Source organism: Sebastes umbrosus, chromosome 3 (genome assembly GCF_015220745.1).
Source record: "Sebastes umbrosus isolate fSebUmb1 chromosome 3, fSebUmb1.pri, whole genome shotgun sequence".
NCBI classification, from domain to species: Eukaryota; Metazoa; Chordata; class Actinopteri; order Perciformes; family Sebastidae; genus Sebastes; species Sebastes umbrosus.
Window position 1 is genome coordinate 18,242,882 of NC_051271.1, and position 18,980 is coordinate 18,261,861.

The 18,980-nt window shown below is 40.5% G+C and overlaps 2 protein-coding genes and 1 long non-coding RNA gene across 5 annotated transcripts in view; 1 reads left to right on the top strand and 2 right to left on the bottom strand.

Moving 5' to 3' along the window:
- LOC119484717 (protein tweety homolog 3-like) overlaps positions 1–695 on the bottom strand; it is a 37,791-nt gene extending 37,096 nt beyond the window's left edge. The window contains exon 1 of the mRNA XM_037763758.1: positions 176–695. The gene's annotated coding sequence lies outside the window, so the exon portion shown is untranslated. The remainder of the gene's footprint in view (positions 1–175) is intronic.
- Positions 84–7,021, top strand: LOC119484718. The gene is made up of 3 exons (XR_005206105.1): positions 84–221; positions 3,341–3,452; positions 6,201–7,021. It is a non-coding gene; the product is annotated as an uncharacterized LOC119484718 (long non-coding RNA).
- iqce (IQ motif containing E) lies at positions 3,031–18,193 on the bottom strand. 3 transcript variants are annotated; one of them, XM_037763756.1, is made up of 22 exons: positions 17,759–18,192; positions 16,580–16,621; positions 16,440–16,488; positions 15,285–15,434; positions 14,064–14,162; positions 13,808–13,878; positions 12,870–12,983; positions 12,736–12,786; positions 12,573–12,643; positions 12,408–12,480; positions 12,179–12,219; positions 11,421–11,572; positions 10,285–10,340; positions 9,963–10,192; positions 9,635–9,742; positions 7,586–7,856; positions 7,364–7,450; positions 5,869–5,999; positions 5,606–5,697; positions 4,083–4,181; positions 3,300–3,435; positions 3,031–3,253 (listed from the first exon to the last, which is right to left on the bottom strand). In XM_037763756.1, exons 1-21 carry the CDS (start codon positions 17,816–17,818, stop codon positions 3,311–3,313), a joined length of 2,172 nt encoding a protein of 723 aa, XP_037619684.1. In that variant the 5' UTR covers positions 17,819–18,192; the 3' UTR covers positions 3,031–3,253; positions 3,300–3,310. The 3 variants fall into 3 exon arrangements, with proteins under 3 accessions (XP_037619684.1, XP_037619685.1, XP_037619683.1); XM_037763757.1 differs by having other exon boundaries at positions 3,031–3,435; positions 16,440–16,485; positions 17,759–18,193; XM_037763755.1 differs by having other exon boundaries at positions 3,031–3,435.
- Between the last annotated feature and the right edge of the window lie 787 nt (positions 18,194–18,980).

Below are 18,980 nucleotides of genomic sequence, written 5' to 3' on the forward strand. Positions count from 1 at the left end.
TAATGCGTTGTTAGCTAAAAGATGAGCTAGTTTTAAATCCCCGCTTTGTCCGCTGAAACTACCGCAGTCTCGCGGAGTCGTCAAGGCAACCGAGGAAGGAAGAACCCAGCAGGAACCATGGTTACTACCTATATCCATGGTTACTACCTTAATACATCCATGGTTACTACCTTACCTAGTGAAGCCGAAGCGGATGTAGACTCTCGTTTGGTGTCGTCTTGGTGAGTCCAGTATATATTTCACCTATTGTCTTCCCAGATCCGGTGGTGAATGTGAACACCACAGCCGTGTCCGCTGCTGCTGCTGCATCAACGCGGCTGTACCGAGCTAGCTGCTGCTGCTGCAGTCCCAACAACCACATTGAAAACACCGAGCCGGTCCGCTCTCATTTCACCGAGACAAGCTCCTTGTTTCTGACTCCCCGAGAGAGCAACAATGCCAGACTGGCAGATTAGGGGTTAAACTCGTTGACCCGCTAACTCTATCTTTCTTTCTTTCTTTCTTCCTACACCATTAACGGCTCGCTGTTGTTCTTGTTCCCACGATGACCCGTCGGTCGGTCGGTCGGTCGGTTCAGTGCGTTAAAGCGCTGCTGCGGCGGCTCTTCTTCAATTGGATGATATTGTTGGAGCGTGAAGCCAACACGGTGTTTAAAAAGCCCTGGAGGACGGGGCTTTGCGGCAGCTCCAGCTCTGTGAATGTGTGTGTGTGATAGAGTGATAAAGAGAGAGAGAGAGAGAGAGAGAGAGAGAGAGAGAGAGAGAGAGTGTTTATGAGTGCGCAAAGAGGTCGCCTCCTAACGTTGAAATGATGGTAGTACATGTTACAGTCAATCAGTGGTGAGTATACATCCATACATCAGTACATCCATGGAGTACCACTCCAGTGATTTTTTAAGATTAAAGGTCCCTGAAATTAATGAAATCAAAATATGCCAAAGAGCTCTTTATATTACTTGAAAGTTATCTGACCCAATCACTGTCTGTGTAAATGTTTTATGTCCTTTTGTGATATCTGCTCAGTTTTGAGGTTGATAACTTTATTGTATGTATGAATTGTATACAATGTATGTATGTGCATACTGTATGTGTGTATGTGTGTGCGTGTATGTAGTTATGTGTATATATATATGTATATATACATACTGTATATGTGTGTATATATATATATATGTATACACACTGTATACAGTGTGTGTGTGTGTGTGTGTATGTTTTTTTTCTTTTGCATGGTTGTGTAGATGTCTTAAATATCTTTCCCATATTGTAAAAAGTGTCATTTTTATTGCTTTTATATTATAAAGCAGGTTTAAGTTCTATATAAATACTGTGAAAGTATCGAGACGCTCCACAGAGAAATACACACAGCACTGTATTCAGAAACTAAGGTTTTGAAACAAGCCGTCAGGATTTCTGCCCATTCTTGATGTCACGAATATACAATATATATTTAGACCATTTCACAGTTTTAAACGTAAACATTCTAAATGTGTCACAGTTTATTTCCTGTTGCAGTGTATGTGACATCAGCTGACAGGAAGTAAACATGGACCCAAGCTGTTGCCTAGCAACGCAATTCCGTTGCCATTCCGTTGAAATGCGCTGAAACGGAGCTTTTCAGACAGAGGGTGAATACAGGTATATTCAAGCAGACAGCATGAGGAAAATAAAGTTTTTTTTAAACATTAAAGGATGTAAACATGTTCTGGTAGAACCCAAAATACAAGTTTGAACCTGAAAATGAGCACAATATGTCCCCTTTAAAATCTGTATTTGTCATATATGTCATATTTTTGTTAATCTTACTGACCAGTCCTTTATACATAATGTTTGGTTTGATTACCTTTTGTTTACCTGTATTCACTGTTGTAATACTGATTGTATGTCTAGATGTCTTCGGTTCAAATAATAATAAAAAATAAAAAATGTTATCACAAAAAAAATACTGAAGCAAAGTATAGTACCTGAGTAATTACACTTGGATACTGCTTTTCAGACAAGAACGACATTAGAAATGAGAGGTTTCATTATAAAAACAGCATTTTATTGAATGTCTCAGAAATGAAGTTACACACATCATATGGGGGAAACTGCAGTCATCCATTCTCTCCGTCGACCTCTTATAGGTTATCACTATTATCATTATTGATATTAGACGTACTCCCTGTGTATCCTCCACTGTCCTGACTGTGTGTTTATATTGCAGCAGACTGATCTATAATTTATTCACAGTTTGACTAAATAGTGCATCAGTTGAGAATCATCCCTCAGTCATACCTCAGAATCAGACATAATTTATTAAGCACACACGATAGATAAGCGTAATGTGTGTTACAAATCAGGCATGTCAAAATATGATTCATTAATTATTTCAAGCCTGTGAAATCCAGAGGAATTTAAAGTGATGTGGTCAGGTTAAGAGAGATGAACACATTTATTACTGTAATTTTTATTTGAATAACCATGCAGTAGGCACTTTGGCAAACAAAACAACTACTGAATACATAAGACTCATTGAAAAGGGCTATTTGGCTCAAATGAAACAAAAATGTCATGACAAGTGCTTTCTCCTGCACTAAAAGAGAATATCCTATAGCCTCACATCAACGCTGGGATGCATCGACATATTGTATGTTGACAGTATCCTAAATAAGAGCAAAGTGAGGTGTTTATGTGCCTCTTAACTTCATGTGAAATACCATAGACTGTATATAAAGATGGACGACATGACAGCTCCCCCAAAGTGAAGCCAAAACATCTGGATCGCCCCCTGGTGGCTGGCTGCAGTACATGTCATAAACCCTGCCTCCTCCATGTTAGCTGATGTTAAATGGGACAAACTAAAAAGTCAAAGTACACGTCAATACATTTTTCCCAAAGATGTAATTTTACGTTTTTTTCATATTTGATATATTTTGGCTTCACTTCTGTACAGTGGGAGGAAGTGGAGACACGTCGTCCATCTCTATATACAGTCTATGTCCTAAACCTGCATCTAACGTCCCAGAATATTCTGGTTATTACTGTAGAGAAAAAAAGCGCTTTGCAGACAGCAATCATTGTGTATGTTCAATGTTATCCTGACTAATATTGGAATATTCCAGCTCTCATTTGCAGGTTCAATAAGAACCCAAACAATAAAGAGTTGGTACTGTATGACTGCGCGCGTCTCTGACATACAGGCTCTGAGTAGAAACAATTCTTCCTGCAGACACTCTCTCATACACACACACACACACACACACACACACACACACACACACACACACACACACACACACAGACACACACACACACACAACCTAGAAGGTCTATAACATTAAGACTTCTCTGCTTCTCAGAGGACGTGACGGAGATACGATGATGTCATCTGAATCGTCAGAATCAACTGCAGCGGCTCCACCAGACTCAGCTGAGCAGTGAAGCTCTGTTTGGACTGCAGGAGATAGACAGGTATAATTATAATAAGTATGATATAATAATCCACAGGGCATCAATTTATTAAGTGCTTTTAACCTAAACAGCTTTAAATAAAACAACATGAATACATGACTCTAAATGGGACCATAATTTACTGAATGAATATCATGCTGTATTGAAGAAGACTTGAAACTAGCGATTGAGACCATAAACTCATGTTTACAATGTTTACTGAGGTAATAAATCAAGTGAGAAGTAGGCTCAGTTTCTCATAGACTTCTATACAATCAGACTTATTTTTGCAACCAGAGGAGTCGCCCCCTGCTGGCTGTTAGAAAGAATGCAAGTTTAAGGCACTTCCTCATTGGCTTCACTTTTCAGAAGGTAGCCCACTGTGTGCCGCTTATGATTTTTTCCAGGAGTGTGGCCACAGACATCCAGTTTGTAATACTGCAAAAGCAAGGGCTTTCAACAGTGGGCCATAGGCTCATTGTGTTACCTCATTCAGCGATAGATAGTGACTTAACAGACATTTATTTCAATGAAAATCTTTGAGAATATTACTTTAAGTATATATAAATTCAAAACTGTGGTTGACCCAAAGATCTTGGGTGCCTTTAACAGTACCACAAACACAAAAAGGATCTGTCCTGTCTCTCTAACCTGTTGTGGGCGTCATCCTGGAAGAGTGAGTGCTAGAGACAAGCGAGTGGTCTCCTTTCTCTCCCTGATTTTCACCGTCTCTATGGGGAGATGCAGCACCTTGGCAACAAAGCAACACATACAACGTAATTCAGACGCATCCTACAAAAATATATGGATGGATAAATGAGGTAGCTAGTTATTTTTAACAGGATGAATATATGGACCATGCCATGTCATGCTTGAATGAAAGTTTTCTTTATTCCACATACAATAACATTGTGCAATGTAAATAATTGCATGTTTTTAAGAAAATCGCAACAAAACTGACACCCTATGTGTGCTTAAGAGATCAGATCAGTTACGCAAGTTAAAACTGGTGCAGTCCAAAATCTGTCAGTGAAGCCCGTTGCACATCAAATGCAGGGGCAGTCTGGTAAGCATGCAGGAAAAAAACGCTGACATTGCTGCTCTGCTCTATGCACCCATCTGCTGTCAACCTATAAGAAAGGGAGACGGAGGGGGAAGCGATGGGGAGGCTGATGGAGTCGAACAGGGCCATTTAGGTAAGGAAGGAGCTGAGGACAAGGCTCTTGAACAGTGGAAACTTTAGATCTATAAGGGGTCAGGTGAGGTAGTCGCATTAGTATTCCACAGGGCTGCTGGGGCTCCTCGTTTGACAGGGAGGCTGTAAAAGCTCCGTCTGGTGCAGAGGAGACAGGCACCAAGGAATTAGATCAGTGTGCAGGCAAGATTCATCACAGCCAGGGGCTGCCCCCTCTTAGTCGATTAATTGATTAATCTGTCGTTTTGGTCTTGATTGACTAAGATTTATTTAGTCGATTAGTCGTGTTTTATGCTTTTTTCATGCTGAATGACTTATTTCCAAGGAACTTATGAACACATCTCTGGTAAACACAAGTTTTAAAGGAACAGTATGTAACATTTCAGGGGATCATCAGAAGAAATGGAAAATAATATTCATAACTGTTTTCATTAGTGTATAATCACCTGAAACTAAGAATCGACGTGTTTTCGTTAGCTTAGAATGAGCCCTTCATATCTACATAGGGAGTGGGTTCTCTTCATGGAGAACCCCATGTAGCTCCACAATGTTTCTACAGTAGCCCAGAACAGACAAACCAAACACTGGCTATAGACAGAGCCTTTCACAATTTATATTACCTGAAGGCCACCGTAGTTCTCTGACACGCCTGTGAAACTGCGGTAACGTGAGCAGCAGAGTGCTAAACCGCGTTACCGCCAGCCACCGTCTGACTTACGCTGCTCCTAAAGTAGTGTTATTATGGTAAGGATGGCCTCTGAGCGAGGCGAACAGCGTTACCACGGTCTTGCACTCGGCAGCTCACATTACCACAGTCTTGGAAAGGGAGGAGTGAGCTTCCTTTGTTTGAAGTTTCTTTGTGGGCGATGCTTTGTACCTTATGGTTAGTCTGAGTCACTTACTTTTTTTTCGTGTGTTTGTTAATATATAACATAAATATAGAAATGAATCACATAAAAAGTATATATGTGAACCTCACCTGTTCTGCTGGGTGCGTGTGATGAGCGAGCTCTTCTTGGTACCAGTGTGGGCAAATTGTTTCCCATTAGAGAAGACATAGAGAACCCCGAGCTAATGAACACACACACACACACACACACAAACACACACACACACACACACACACACACACACACACACACACACACACACACACACACACACACACACATATAAAGCTGTAAAATGCACTGTATGCTTGACTGGATCTGTTAAAATTTTTTCTGTGTAAACATGAGTCACCTCTCTATTGCATGGCTACAGCGAGCCAAGTGTCCCCTGAATGCAGACTGTACCATTGTCAAGGCAACCACATCCAGCCCTCCTTCTACGGAGGATGCAACATCGCGGCTACTGTTTTTTGCCTCTACGGCCTGAAAAGAGGAGATGAGGAAGAAAGACAGAGCAAAAGAGACCAAGAAATAGGAGTACGGGAGGGGATAAGGGATGTTCAGTGGGGGAGACAGAGACAGGAAGTCATGTATGTGGTGAGACAGAGGGAGAAACTCCTAGAAAATGCTTTTTAGAGCCAACTAGTGGTAATTTGACTAAACTGCAACTCTTATTTATTTCAGCACAAGTCTGTCCATAATGATGTCTAGTAGCATTGTCCCAGGCTGAGACAAGAGCACACATGAAACTTGATGAATTAGTCATCATTTCAACACCCTTCCCTCTCAGGGCTTGAGAAAGCTGGTGCCGTTAGATGCCGTGACGCTGCATCCTGTGACACACATCGTGATTACCGTGAGATACATCAAACACTACTGCCCTCGACTTGATTCTATTACGCAGGACAGTGGTTTCTACCCGGACTGTTTCTCCTGTCTGTGATGGCAGATCACTTTCTTAGAAATTTGAGGCGACACTAGCCCGTATATTTGTCTATATGTTTACAATCTTATCTATAAATTTGTCATCGTGATTGTCCACACTGTAATTTTACTATGTTGATCTATTCTCTAATACAAATTTGTGATTTGCAATATTGAGCTTTAGAAATAAAATTTGATTTGACTCTTTGATTTCTTCACTCTTGATACCAAAATCACAACATTGCTGACATAGTACAAAGAAATGAACATTGTGAGGACTATAGTGCAAAGTAGGGCTGCACAATTAATCAAAGTTTTATCGAAATCACTATCGCTATTGCATTATCAGTCAAAATAATCACAATTAGATATTTTCACAAAATCATGCAGCCTTACTGCAAACTGTAGTGTAATACTGTACTGTGAAAATAAAACCTAGAATTATAGACTGGTAAAAGTGTGAAGAATAACTTGAGTATACACTAAACATAAAGTCTTTATATTTTATTACAGTGGCCAATAGTTTTTTAAAAGTAACTATGATATTGATACTAAGAGAGATACATTGATTCTGAAGTGTAATGTGTGTCTATCACTCTACCACACTATTAAGTTTGCCAGAAAAAGATTAAGTATGTCCCAGTACATAGTATGTCAAATGCAGTATGCCAAAAATGCCAGGATGTTCTACCACATCCGGTCACATTTAGCAGTATGCAAGCCAGCATGCTTTTCTGGCTATTCTGACCCACAATCCTCTGTGCAGTGGATATATGAGCAAGAGGGTCAAGCATACTGTATGCAACAGTGTGTACTTTGTAAGGGCAGCTGCAGTATGTACTAAAAGTAAAGAAAGTATGCGATTTGGAACGTACCCAGAGTGACTGTGAGTCTGTATGGAAGTGTTTGTGAGTGGGTGAAACCTTATTCTGTGCATCTTTCAGCAGGTCCTTGAGCTGTGACTCTCTGAGGAGATGACCTCTTAACGCAGACTGCAACATCACAATGTCCTTAAGACAGAATGCAGAGAGGAGGGAGATGAAAAGACAAATCTGGGATAAAAGTGTCAGGACATTTTTGTATTTATATAATATTTCTCTGACACATCAATGACTTCTTTTACATAATTGTGGTGTGTTACATACCCTGTTTCTGTGCTTCCTCCACTTTGTCTGGATGACCAACGTTGCTTTCTCTCTCTCTTTATTCTCTGCATCTGTACCCAGTTTTTCATCTCCTTCCCCCTCCTTCTCTTCTTCACCTCCAGTGTCCCTCTCTTCTCCCTCCTCCAGACCTGCACCAGTCTGAAAGTCCTCATGAATCTCCAGTGATGAGAGAGAGGAGAGCTCCGCTTGTGCAGGTTTACTTCTGTCTTCCAGAGTTTGGATCCTCGCGCACAACTGGTCCAGCTCCTGTCTGGGAAACACAAATGCACCCGCGTAAATAATACATAAACAAAAACTAGCAGGCATAGTGTACGTCCTCTAATAGTTAGCAATTAGTTAGCTGAGGCTTACTTTGGTTTTGAGCTAAATATACATTTTATTTTCTGAGAGGTTTTGGACAGGGAACCTATTATGTCACACATACATCAGATCAAGTAGAGATGTTCTGATACCATTTTTTATTTTTTATGCTAAATGCAGTACCTGTGAGGGTTTCTGGACAATATTTGTCATTGTTTTGTGTTGTTAATTGATTTCCAGTAATAAATATATACATACATTTGCATAAAGCAAACATATTTGCCCACTCCCATGTTGATAAGAGTATTAAATACTTGACAAATCTCCCTTTAAGGTACATTTTGAACAGATACAAAATTTGCTTAATTTGCAATTAATCAAGATTAACTATGGACAATCATGTGATTGATCGCGATTAAATATTTTAATCAATTGACAGCCCTATATATAAATTAGCATTATTTTTTAACAGCTGTATACTACCAACCCTGTAGGGATTCGCTATCATTGTTGTATGGCCTGGCTCAGGTTAAACCCTTTGTAAAACATGAATAAATACATACAGAGAGTGAATGTCATAGAACTTTCTATTATTATCTAGTTTGACAAATTTTCCAGGGTAAAATATTGCCAAACTTCAGACATTTTGCCTGCTCTGGCTGCCCTTACACTCTCCGCTAGCACCTGCCCAATCGGTACTGCGCATGTGCAGCCGTCAACAGAGATGAGAAAGAAGCGAGTTGGGCAGGATGTACGGATCGGGTAGCGAGTGACACATGTTGTTGTTGGTTGTCTAGAAGGTAACCCACACATTGTGAAACTCTCGCAAGATTCTTATGTTTAGGTATTGACAGTGTAACTGTAACAGTGGGCAACCTCCGTGTCTGAAAAGTGAAGTCAATGCTGAGGTGCCTTAAACTTGCATTCTTTCTAATAGCCAGCAGGGGGCGACTCCTCTGGTTGCAAAAAGAAGTCTGATTGTATAGAAGTCTATGAGAAAATGAGCCTACTTCTCACTTGATTTATTACCTCAGTAAACATTGTAAACGTGAGTTTATGGTCTCAATCACTAATTTCAGGTCTTCTTCTTCCATACAGCATGATGTTCGTTTAGTAAATTATGGTCCCGTTAGAGTCAAATAGACCATAAAGCAAAAGTATGCTTTAGGGCTAGTTTGTTTAAGTTAAACAAACTGTAAAAGTGACTCTTTCCAGCTGAAAGTACTGGCAGAGTAGGTAAACTGCATCCGTAAACAACTCTTCTTTATCATTTCTTTATAATATTGATCTGACCATCTCCCACACTGCCACATCTCTTTCTCTCATCTCCTTGTCTTGCCTGGCTGTTCTATATTTAGACATTATTTGCATACAGACAATTCTGCAGTGGATCTTTATAATGATGCCAACTGTGTTTGCTGGGCCATTTTTGAAGTAACTACAAAGTATCTGTGTGACAGAGGCACCAGCTGTGATCTGTGGGATGGGCGGAAGTAGATTTCCCCATAAAATCACTGTTTCAAATGTAAATCCAACAGCAGTCTGTGACAGTTCTCTTAAATTCCACCACACATTCAAAGAAAATGTATGTTTTGATTTTAAAAACAAGCAGAACTTTAGAAATCTTACTGTAGCAGAGCTATTGAGATGTTACATACATAGTGTGGCAGGTTGAGTCAAATGACACATCATTAATCATATTAATGGCACATCACAACTAAAACATACTTGTGCTGCTGTCTCTCTTTGTCCCGCTCATTTGTCTGCTCAGCTTTCCATCGTTCTGTCTCCGTCTCCAATTCTTCTCTTTCCGTCCTAAAATGTCTCAATTCATCACTGAAAACACCAACACAACACAGATTCAGCCTCAAGAACTAAATTCAGGGGCTTTATAAACTCTACTTATAGTCTGATGAACCACCTTGAATTCTCCCTCTGGTGTATATGATGAGTTTAGATTATTAACATATAATAAAATTAACATTTATTATGGCTTAAATAGATGGATACACTGTATATCATATATAAAAGCAGTCTCAGGTTGCTGCTCACTCACTCTTTACTTGACAGCGTCTCTTGAAGCTCCACCCTCTCCTTCTCCAGTTGCCCGAGGCATTCTCTCAGATCACAAACCTCCTCCCTTTTCTCAGTGATCGTTCCCACGGAGACCCCTGCCTCTGTTGCCATGGTAAACCCCAGAATCTCCGTGAGCGCGGCCTGGACCTCCTGGTCCAATCGGCCTCTGCGTTTGGCTGACTGGGCGTGTCTTCTGCTGTCGTCCAGCCTCTGATTAGAGGAGAGAGGAGTCGGTCTGTGATGAATCTGTCACAGGTGACTGCATGTGTTTACATGGACAACTAGTTACAGCTTCCTCTCACCTTCTCCACCTCCAACAGCCTTCTCAACAGTCTCTGTTTACTCCACTCTCTGTAACCTAGGACACACACACACAAACACACACCTGTTTCATTAGCATTACAGTGCAGAATACAACAATCTTTAAAAGACACCAATGACCTGATATTTTGCTACTTTTGTTTGCAGGACTGTTGATTAATAGATAGTCATTATGTTTTATTATTTTATGTTTTGTTACATTTAATTTACATTACATTTTTGATGGCTGTTTGCACGTTCTCCCCGTGTTACTGTGGGTTTTCTCCGGGTTCTCCGGCTTCTTCCCACAGTCCAAAGACATGCAGGTTAATTGTTGACTCTAAATTGCCCGTAGGTGTGAATGTGAGCGTGAATGGTTGTCTGTCTCTATGTGTCAGCCCTGTGATAGTCTGCCAATCTGTCCAGGGTGTACCCCGCTTTAGCCCAATGTCAGCTGGGATCGGCTTCAGCTCCCCCTGCGACCCTGAATAGGAAAAGCAGTTACAGATAATGGATGGATGGATGGTTTGTACTCCACTGTATTTGTACCAAAGATACTCTATAACAAAGATGACGCATTATGAGCTCCGCCAATGGTTTGAAATGGTATACAATTCCTGTCTCCTAAGTGGGCGTGGTCATGGCGTGTGGATGGATGAAAGCAGATTGGATTATATTTGCATAATGTATTTTTATTTTCTTTAACATTAGATATTTACACAGCTAACGGACATATTTAGCTAGGACGTTAGCAAACGTTATTTGCCCGATGTTGCTGAGACAGAGAAAGGTCTCGAACAAAGTTAATTTTCTCCTGATTTGTCCGTCTGAAAAGTGCCATTTTAGTGTCAGAATGTTTGGGAGATATATGGCGACTGTGACTCAGAGGGTAAGACAGGTCGTCCACCAAACAGAGGGTTGGTGGTTCGATCCCCAGCTGCTCATATCACATGTCGATGTGTCCTCGAGCAAGACACTTAACCCCAAATTGCTCCCGAAGGCATGTTTAAAGGAGGTACAGCAAAAGTAAAGCTAGAAATTGATAAAAGGAACAAATGAAGTAAATGTGTTTTAGTCTGGTTGGTTTTGGAGGCACTGGGCCGAGGGTGTCAGTGTGGTTTAGTGTGTGAGGAAAGACCTTTGATTCCTCCTGCAGGACTGTCGGTGTCGAGCTCCTGTCTGAGCGCCGCATTCTCCTGTTGGAGCTGCTTCAGGTTCTCAGACAGACGATGAACCGTGGTGCTTAAAACTTTCAGCTGCCTCTGGGAGCATTTACTGTCTGCTCGATTACTGCAGACACAAAGAGAGGGATTTACATTCAACATTCATCACAAATCCTGCAACAATATCCTTTGATCTGTGTGGCCATCGTTTACACCCAGGGTTCCCTCAGCCTTTCTAAATGCTGGTGAAGGGGAAGGAAAGTGACTGATTTGATCTTTCGAGTGTGTTTGAGATCTGAAAAAGTGAAATCTGCAATATTTACACTGCAATGAACAATATCTTAATAGGATTTCTTTTGCTTACTTGGCAGCTTCATGAGAAGTTAATGCAACAACCAGCACGCCGCCAATAGGCTACAATCATGTTCAAATATCCAGGAGATAAAGAACAGCAGAGGGCATGAAGTCACAGCCAAAATCACTAAAAAGGTTACAGCAATCCTATTGTTGGACCAGATACACGTGTTCTTTAGTGAAGATTATTTTGCTGAACAAAACGTGCAAGTAACATAAACGTGTGTTTGCCACAGAGCTTATTTTCTGCAAAACCCAATTGAAAAATCCCATCGGCTTTTTGTCGAGGGAACCAGGGTGATGTTAACTTCCTGGTTGGCCTACAAAAATACGTCATCCCGTATCGGGCTGAAAGGGGTGAAATTGAGCAGATGCATACCTTTTCTCTGCAGCTGCTAGAAGGATCCTCAGCCTCTGGATCTGAAACACGATGCACACAAACATAAACTTCACAAGCTAGGTGGAGATTTCCTTTTCCTCAGCTGAACTCACACTCTGCAACCAAAGTAAATGTGATGATAACATCGTCTCTCACACCAAGGAAACATACCAGAAGGTTTTTTACTTCAACATTCAGGAGGAAAAGTAACAACAAGCCGTCATGTTACCTCGTCATAATAGCTTTCTAGTGTGATCTTCAGCTCCTCCAGGTTGGTGGTCCTCAGCTCACTTTGTAGTTTACTGGGAGAAAAAGTGAATAAACTGAGCATTATGCCGCTTCACATATTAACCAAATAGACTTTTGCAAAGGTGGGAGCTTTTTTTTTTTTTACCTCAGGGCATTTTCTTTCTCTCTACACTGCTGCTCCAGCTTCAGGATCCTCTGTTTCAGCCCATTGAGAACCTTCATGGATACAATCAATTTTCCAAAATCTGTGTAAAATCAATCCTACAAATAATCTCTGATATGTTCATCAACAGACTGGGCATACTCACCACACTCCCTTCTTTTTTCTTATCCACAAAACTACGAGTATATTCAGATCCCTATAGAAAAAAAAAAACATGTTTTTAAAATGTGTCTGTTGTTCAAAGTTTCTATGACAAAAATATTAATTTCGAGACCATACTTTAGTGGGATCCAACAGTTCTTCTATCTGTCTCTCTCTTTTAGCGTTATCTTCCTCCAGGCGGCGTAGTTTGGCTTTCAGTTGCTGGTTGTCAGACTTCTGTGCCTGGAGAATCTGCAGAAAACATCACGAGTGATTAATCACACAAAAAGGAAAGTTCAACATAAAAAGAGAGGGAGATACGGTCAAAATCTTCTATCACGGTAACGATATACGTATATCACAATACAGTGATTGTTCTGCAAATCTAATTAAGAAATGGTTTGAAATAAGTAACCATACCTTGCTTCATTACACTTGAGTACTTTCTCTTTTACTTGGAATTACCATACAAACAGAAACAACAGCCTCTCATGAGACAATACTGGAGTTGAAAACAAAAGACTCTAAACGGTTGGGCTGCATCCGAAATAACACACTATGTACTACATACCCAATATGTGTACTATCGTTCAACATACTTTTGTGTGAATAAACAGTACTATGTATCTTTTCAGACACAGCCTCCTTGCCGGTCGGAGACGAGTAACCACGGTAACCCGTGCCAACCTCATGTGACCAAAACAACAGTTTGTGAATATCAAATTCTGAATTAATTCAAAATATATATTACGCCTAGCAAATTATACTTCCAGTAAAATCTACCATCGCACAGTATATACGTTCATATCGCCCAACCATATATAGAGTGCAATAAAAGTTAACTACAGAATAGCACACTGGAGCTGGTAGCATTTCAGCAGACTAGCAAGGTACACATCATGTTACACTGAACTCTCCTGCAGAAGAAGAAACTCCCACCTTGCTACCACTAATGCACAATGTGTTCTAACAGTGTGTGTGCGTGTGCGTGTGTGTGTGTGTGTGTGTGTGTGTGTGTTTTCTTCCTGAATGCATGAACAAGCTGAATACACCACATTCATTTTGTAACTCTTTACCTTCTTGAGGCGAATAATCTCATCATACATGTCCTCCTTCTCTCTGTAGTCACCTGGGCTGAGGGTGGAGCCTGCAACGTATAGAGACAAATGGGGAGATGGTCCACAATCACACACACACACTCTCACCTTACAGTTATATAACACCTCCAGTCTGTTTTCTGGTACTGTCTCCTCTCCTCAGTTAACTCATCTGACCTTCAGTTTCGCCCGTCTCTACTTTCCCTCACTCTGACACACCCACACATTCTCTCACCGTTGGATCCAGAGAGATGTTTGTGTTTCCTCATGCTCAACGTCTGTCTGAGGAGCTCTGGTGTGACATCACACTCTGATCTCAGCGTCTGGGACAAATCTGAAGAAGAGGTAGACAGAGAGAGGTTCAAGATATGTCCCTACACAAGTCAATGCCCCACCTGACTCATGCATTTAACATTTTGTAGTTTGAGCACTGCCTCAAACTCCACCAATCCAATTTTTCTATATAACAAAGGATCAATTAACAAGTATGCACAATGCAATAAAGTACAGAGATCATGAAGTCATGATGTCATAGAGAATCTGCAACTCTACAGAGCTTTTTTAGCCTGTTTTAACTCTTTCTTTTGGTTGTATAGCCTGCTAAGTCTGCTCTCAATGACTCAGCAACAACAACAAAATACACTGATAAACAAACTGCGGTGTTTCTATAACTTTGTCCAGCCCATTTATATAAGGGAGGGAAATAACAGAAATACCTCTCTGTGTAATGCAAGTTCAACAGCACCACATCCTCTGATGATCATAAAGTTGAATCAACGCCTCTAAAACAGTATCAACAAATACTGCACATGATAACCATCATCATTTATTGCAGGACTGTTGCATTAGACTGCACTAGTTTTAGCTAGGTGGTCCTAATAAACTGGCAACTGAGTGTATTTACTAAATGTTAGACGTAACAACTTTGTTAACTGAAAAAATGCTAGACTCAGTGTTTTTCAGGTTGTTGTGGAGTTATTTTGGCCCCATGTGGCCAGAAAAAAATCAATTAACAAAGTGCGGAGAAGCTCGGATTACAACACACACAGAGGGAGAGTGACTTCATTCTCTGCTCAGGTAGGCATTACTCCTCTATACCTTTACATTGCAAATAGTTGTTTGCTGATATATTAATGATCTGGATATGGTAGAGAACCTTTAAGGTATAGAAGTGATTTTCTATTAGTGAAAGGAAATCCCAGATAGATCAAGCCAAATTGAGTATTGTTGTAACACTTGCAGAGTTGCTTATCATCAGTTTCACAAAGACATCAGTACTGAGCAGGACACCTACGAAGTCAGACAACCAGCTGAACAAACTGAGTCTCTCACTTCTCGCTCCGTTCATCTCTCTTTCCATGTGAGCCTCAGCAGCCACTCCTCCCACCATCCCTCCTGAGGAGAGACACCGTGTGTGTGTGTGTGTGTGTGTGTGTGTGTGTGTGCCTGTATCTACCATGGCCGTTGCTGAGGGATGTGAGGCGAGCTGAGCCACTCTCCACAGGAGTGTCCCCTCTGGTGTCCCCAAGGGAGGCTCTCGGCAGTCTCCAGGCTGCCACTGCTGCTCTTCTGGGTTTCACACTCATACTGGAGAGGTATGGAGACCCTACACACACACACATATATTATTATTATTATTATAAATAATAATAATAATAACTCTATTTATATAGCCCTTTTCAAAAACAAGTTACAAAGATAAATTAACAGGTAGTAATAAATAAAACTAGAGTTGATACAGTAAAAATAAAAAGCAAGGAATGAAGTACTAAAACACAGTTAAAGCAATTACAATAAAAGCAGAAGAATAAACAATTAGGAGAAAGCAATTCTGAAAAAGTGTGTTTTTAAAAGAGATTTGAAAGACAAAGCAGAGCCAGCCTGCCTGATCTCCTCCAGCAAGTCGTTCCAGAGTCGTGGTTTCATGACTCCAAAGGCTCGGTCTCCTCTGGTTTTTGCCTTTACTTATAGGAATAACTAAAAGACCTCTGCCGGAGGATCTCAGGCTGCATTAAGGCTCGTAAAGGATTAGTAAGTCAGTGATATAATCAGGGGCCAACCCCAACCGTGCTTTAAAAGTAATCATTCCAATTTTAAAATCAATTCTAAAATGTACAGGTAACCAATGTAGAGATGTTAAACAGGTGTCATGTGGAGTCTTCTGTTGGATTTTGTGAGTAGTAGTTTAAGTTTTGAGAGGTTTGTGTTGGGTGAGACAAGGATGCAGTGAGTTACAGTAGTCTAAACGGGATATAATGAAAGCGTGGATGACAGTTTCTAGATTCTTAGGAGATAAAAAAAAATCAAATTTTCCAGATATTACAAAGCTACAGAAAGCACGATTGAATGACAGACTTCACCTGTTGGTCAAAGTTTGTTATCAACAATAACGCCTAGATTTCTGCACTGGTTTTTGATTCAGCAGGACAGAGAACCAATTGAGAGTAGAAGTGCTCGCTATAGGAGTCTGGACCTATGATAATGGCTTCAGATTTATCTGAGTTTAACTGAAGAAAGTTTGGAGATGCTGCATATAAACAATCATGGCATTTGTAAAGTGGGTTTGTTACAGTATTAAACCCCCCCCACAGAGCAGCTGAGCGGTTCTTACTTGGAGAAGGAGGAGGCTTGCTAGAAGGTCTCTTCCTCCTTGTTCTCTGCTAATGAACAAATACAAGGCGTTAAAGCAGAGGGGAGGTGTGTTAATCAAACAAAGATGAAATTCTCATCATTAACACTTCATTTGTTTACCTTTTCCAAAAAATCAGCAGAGAAAGAGAACCCATCCACAACCTACGTTGGACACAGAATTGACAGTCAGAAGAAAGACAGACAAAGAGAGAAAGCATTAATCTGTAATAATAATAATAATAATAATAATAATAATAATAATAATAATAATGATGATGATGCAGGTTCCTGCTTAAAATGTTTAGACTATTTTTAGTTTACGTCAGTCAAATTAAGCCTCATAAACTAGTGGTTCCCAACCTGAGGATTTGGATTTATGATTAAATGGATAAAACAGATACAAAATACTTCTGTTACACAAAATATTCGATTTACATTAAAGGTCCCATATTATAAAAAAGTCAGATTTTCATGTTTTTTTATTATAAAGCAGGCTTAAGTCCTATATAAATATGGTGAGAGTATCGAAACACTCAATCCACAAGGAAATACACAAAGCCCATATTCAGAAACTCTCCATTTGAAACAAGCTGTCTGTATTTCTTCCCATTTGTGATGTCACAAATATACAATATTTAGACCCTTGACACAGATTTAAACATAACATTCTAAATGTGTCCCAGTTTATTTCCTGGTTGCAGTGTATGTGAATGTCATCAGCTGACAGGAAGTACACATGGACCCAAGCTGTTGCCTAGCAACGCAATTCTGTTGCAATTCCGTCAAAATGTGCTAAAACGGAGCGTTTAAGACAGAGGCAGGCATATTCAGGCTGACAGTATCAGGAAAATAAAGATTTTTTTGAACATGACAGCATGTAAACATGTTCTAGTAGAAACACAAAATACAGGTATGAACCTGAAAATGAGCATAATATGGGACCTTTAAGTAATTTTTTGATTTATCTCTAATGTTTGCTCTTTTCTTGTAAAATGCTGCACACTTTAACCTCAAGATAACTCTAAAAGTCCTTCAAATGAGACAATTGACAAACAAACAAGAAGGATTTGCTTGAATTACTCAACACATCTTCAAATGATGGCATCACAAGTAGACATCACTGAAGACTGAAGCTGTCACAAGCTAAACGTGTTGGGGAATAACTGCCATAAACTATAGTTGTGTACAGGCTAAGACACAAGGGTCATGCATGGCACAACTACAGGCTTTAAATATGTAAACTAGCCAGCTAAAGACTGGGACAAAGTCAGTTGACCTAAACCAAAGCTAAGGACTCACCAGCTCCTCACAGTCTTCATCACTCTCCTCCAGAGACATCTTAGCAGTAGATCTAAACATAGCTGGTGAGCAAAACAGTCACGTTAAGTTGGAGAACTTGACTTTCTCCGTGTGTTCGTTAACCTTCTCATCGTTTCTTAACGAGTCAAACAGCGCTATACCAGGTCTCCTCTCTTGCTAGTTAACGTTAGTAAAAACATGGAGCAACAAAAGAGACGTTAGCTAAACTACTACTCGGATATTTCGTCCACATTAACACTACGTATTCTCCAAGTGAACGAGCCGGTGATGCTGTGATACACGCTGGTGATCATATCTTCATGAATATCCGTTAAAATGTTGTTTTCTTTCCGCGCAGAGGTGACTGTTTTCACATCAGTGTTGCAGATTGTAGTCGTCTAGCAACCAGGCAGCTGTTAATGACCTGCGTCAAACTAGCTAGAGAACGTCACAGTGGTACCGGAAACTACGTAAGTATGCCTTCAAAATAAAAGTCAAACAGGATAAAACATTCATTTCAATTCAATTCAAATCATTTTATTTGTCCACGAGGGGGAATTGTAGAGGCTCGTAGAGTGGTACAATTAACAACACAATACAGGAAATTTTTAAAACATCTTGAAAGTTAAAAAAAAATAATGATATTAATGTAGTACTAATACTAGTAAAATACTTAAAGGGACTATTTGTAACTTTGTACGTGCATAAATGTAGCGGGTCGTCACACATGCGCGCTCGCATATGTGCGTTCGCGTGTGGCCGCTGTACCCTCCTCCTCTGCCTGCTCGCCTTCACTCAGACAGCTCAGCTCGCTCCATCTCTAGACGTGAACGCGCGCTCCCTCCACACTGCAGAAGAGTTAGTTTAGCTCTGAGAATATCTAGTGAATGTACAGGGGACGTTTGTGCAGAAATAACTGCTGCAGCTCCTCCAGACCAACAGAGGTTTTCCGTGTCTTGTGAAGTGACGGAGCTCTACAGAGATTTACGTTGTCTTCTCGTTACCGACCGGGTGCCGGTGTCTCCTCTGCTGTCTCCGGCTGCGGGCGGAGAGACCAGGGAGACACGCTGGAGAGCCCCGCTGCCTCAGCCTGCACTTAGGCAGGAAAAGCCAACACTAGGATCAGATCTAAATCATGTTCATGGAGAGACCTTCGTCTGGTCAGCTAACATTACTGCCAAGCAGCTGAAATATAGAGTGATATTGTGGTTTTAGCTGACTT

Coding starts and splice junctions, on each gene's coding strand:
- iqce (XM_037763756.1), bottom strand. CDS start 17,818: ATGTTTAGATCTACTGCTAAGATGTCTCTGGAGGAGAGTGATGAAGAC. Junction 16,489..16,579: donor CTGCTGATTTTTTGGAAAAG/GTAAACAAATGA, acceptor TTTGTTCATTAG/CAGAGAACAAGGAGGAAGAG. Junction 12,481..12,572: donor GAGAAAGAAAATGCCCTGAG/GTAAAAAAAAAA, acceptor TTTTTCTCCCAG/TAAACTACAAAGTGAGCTGA.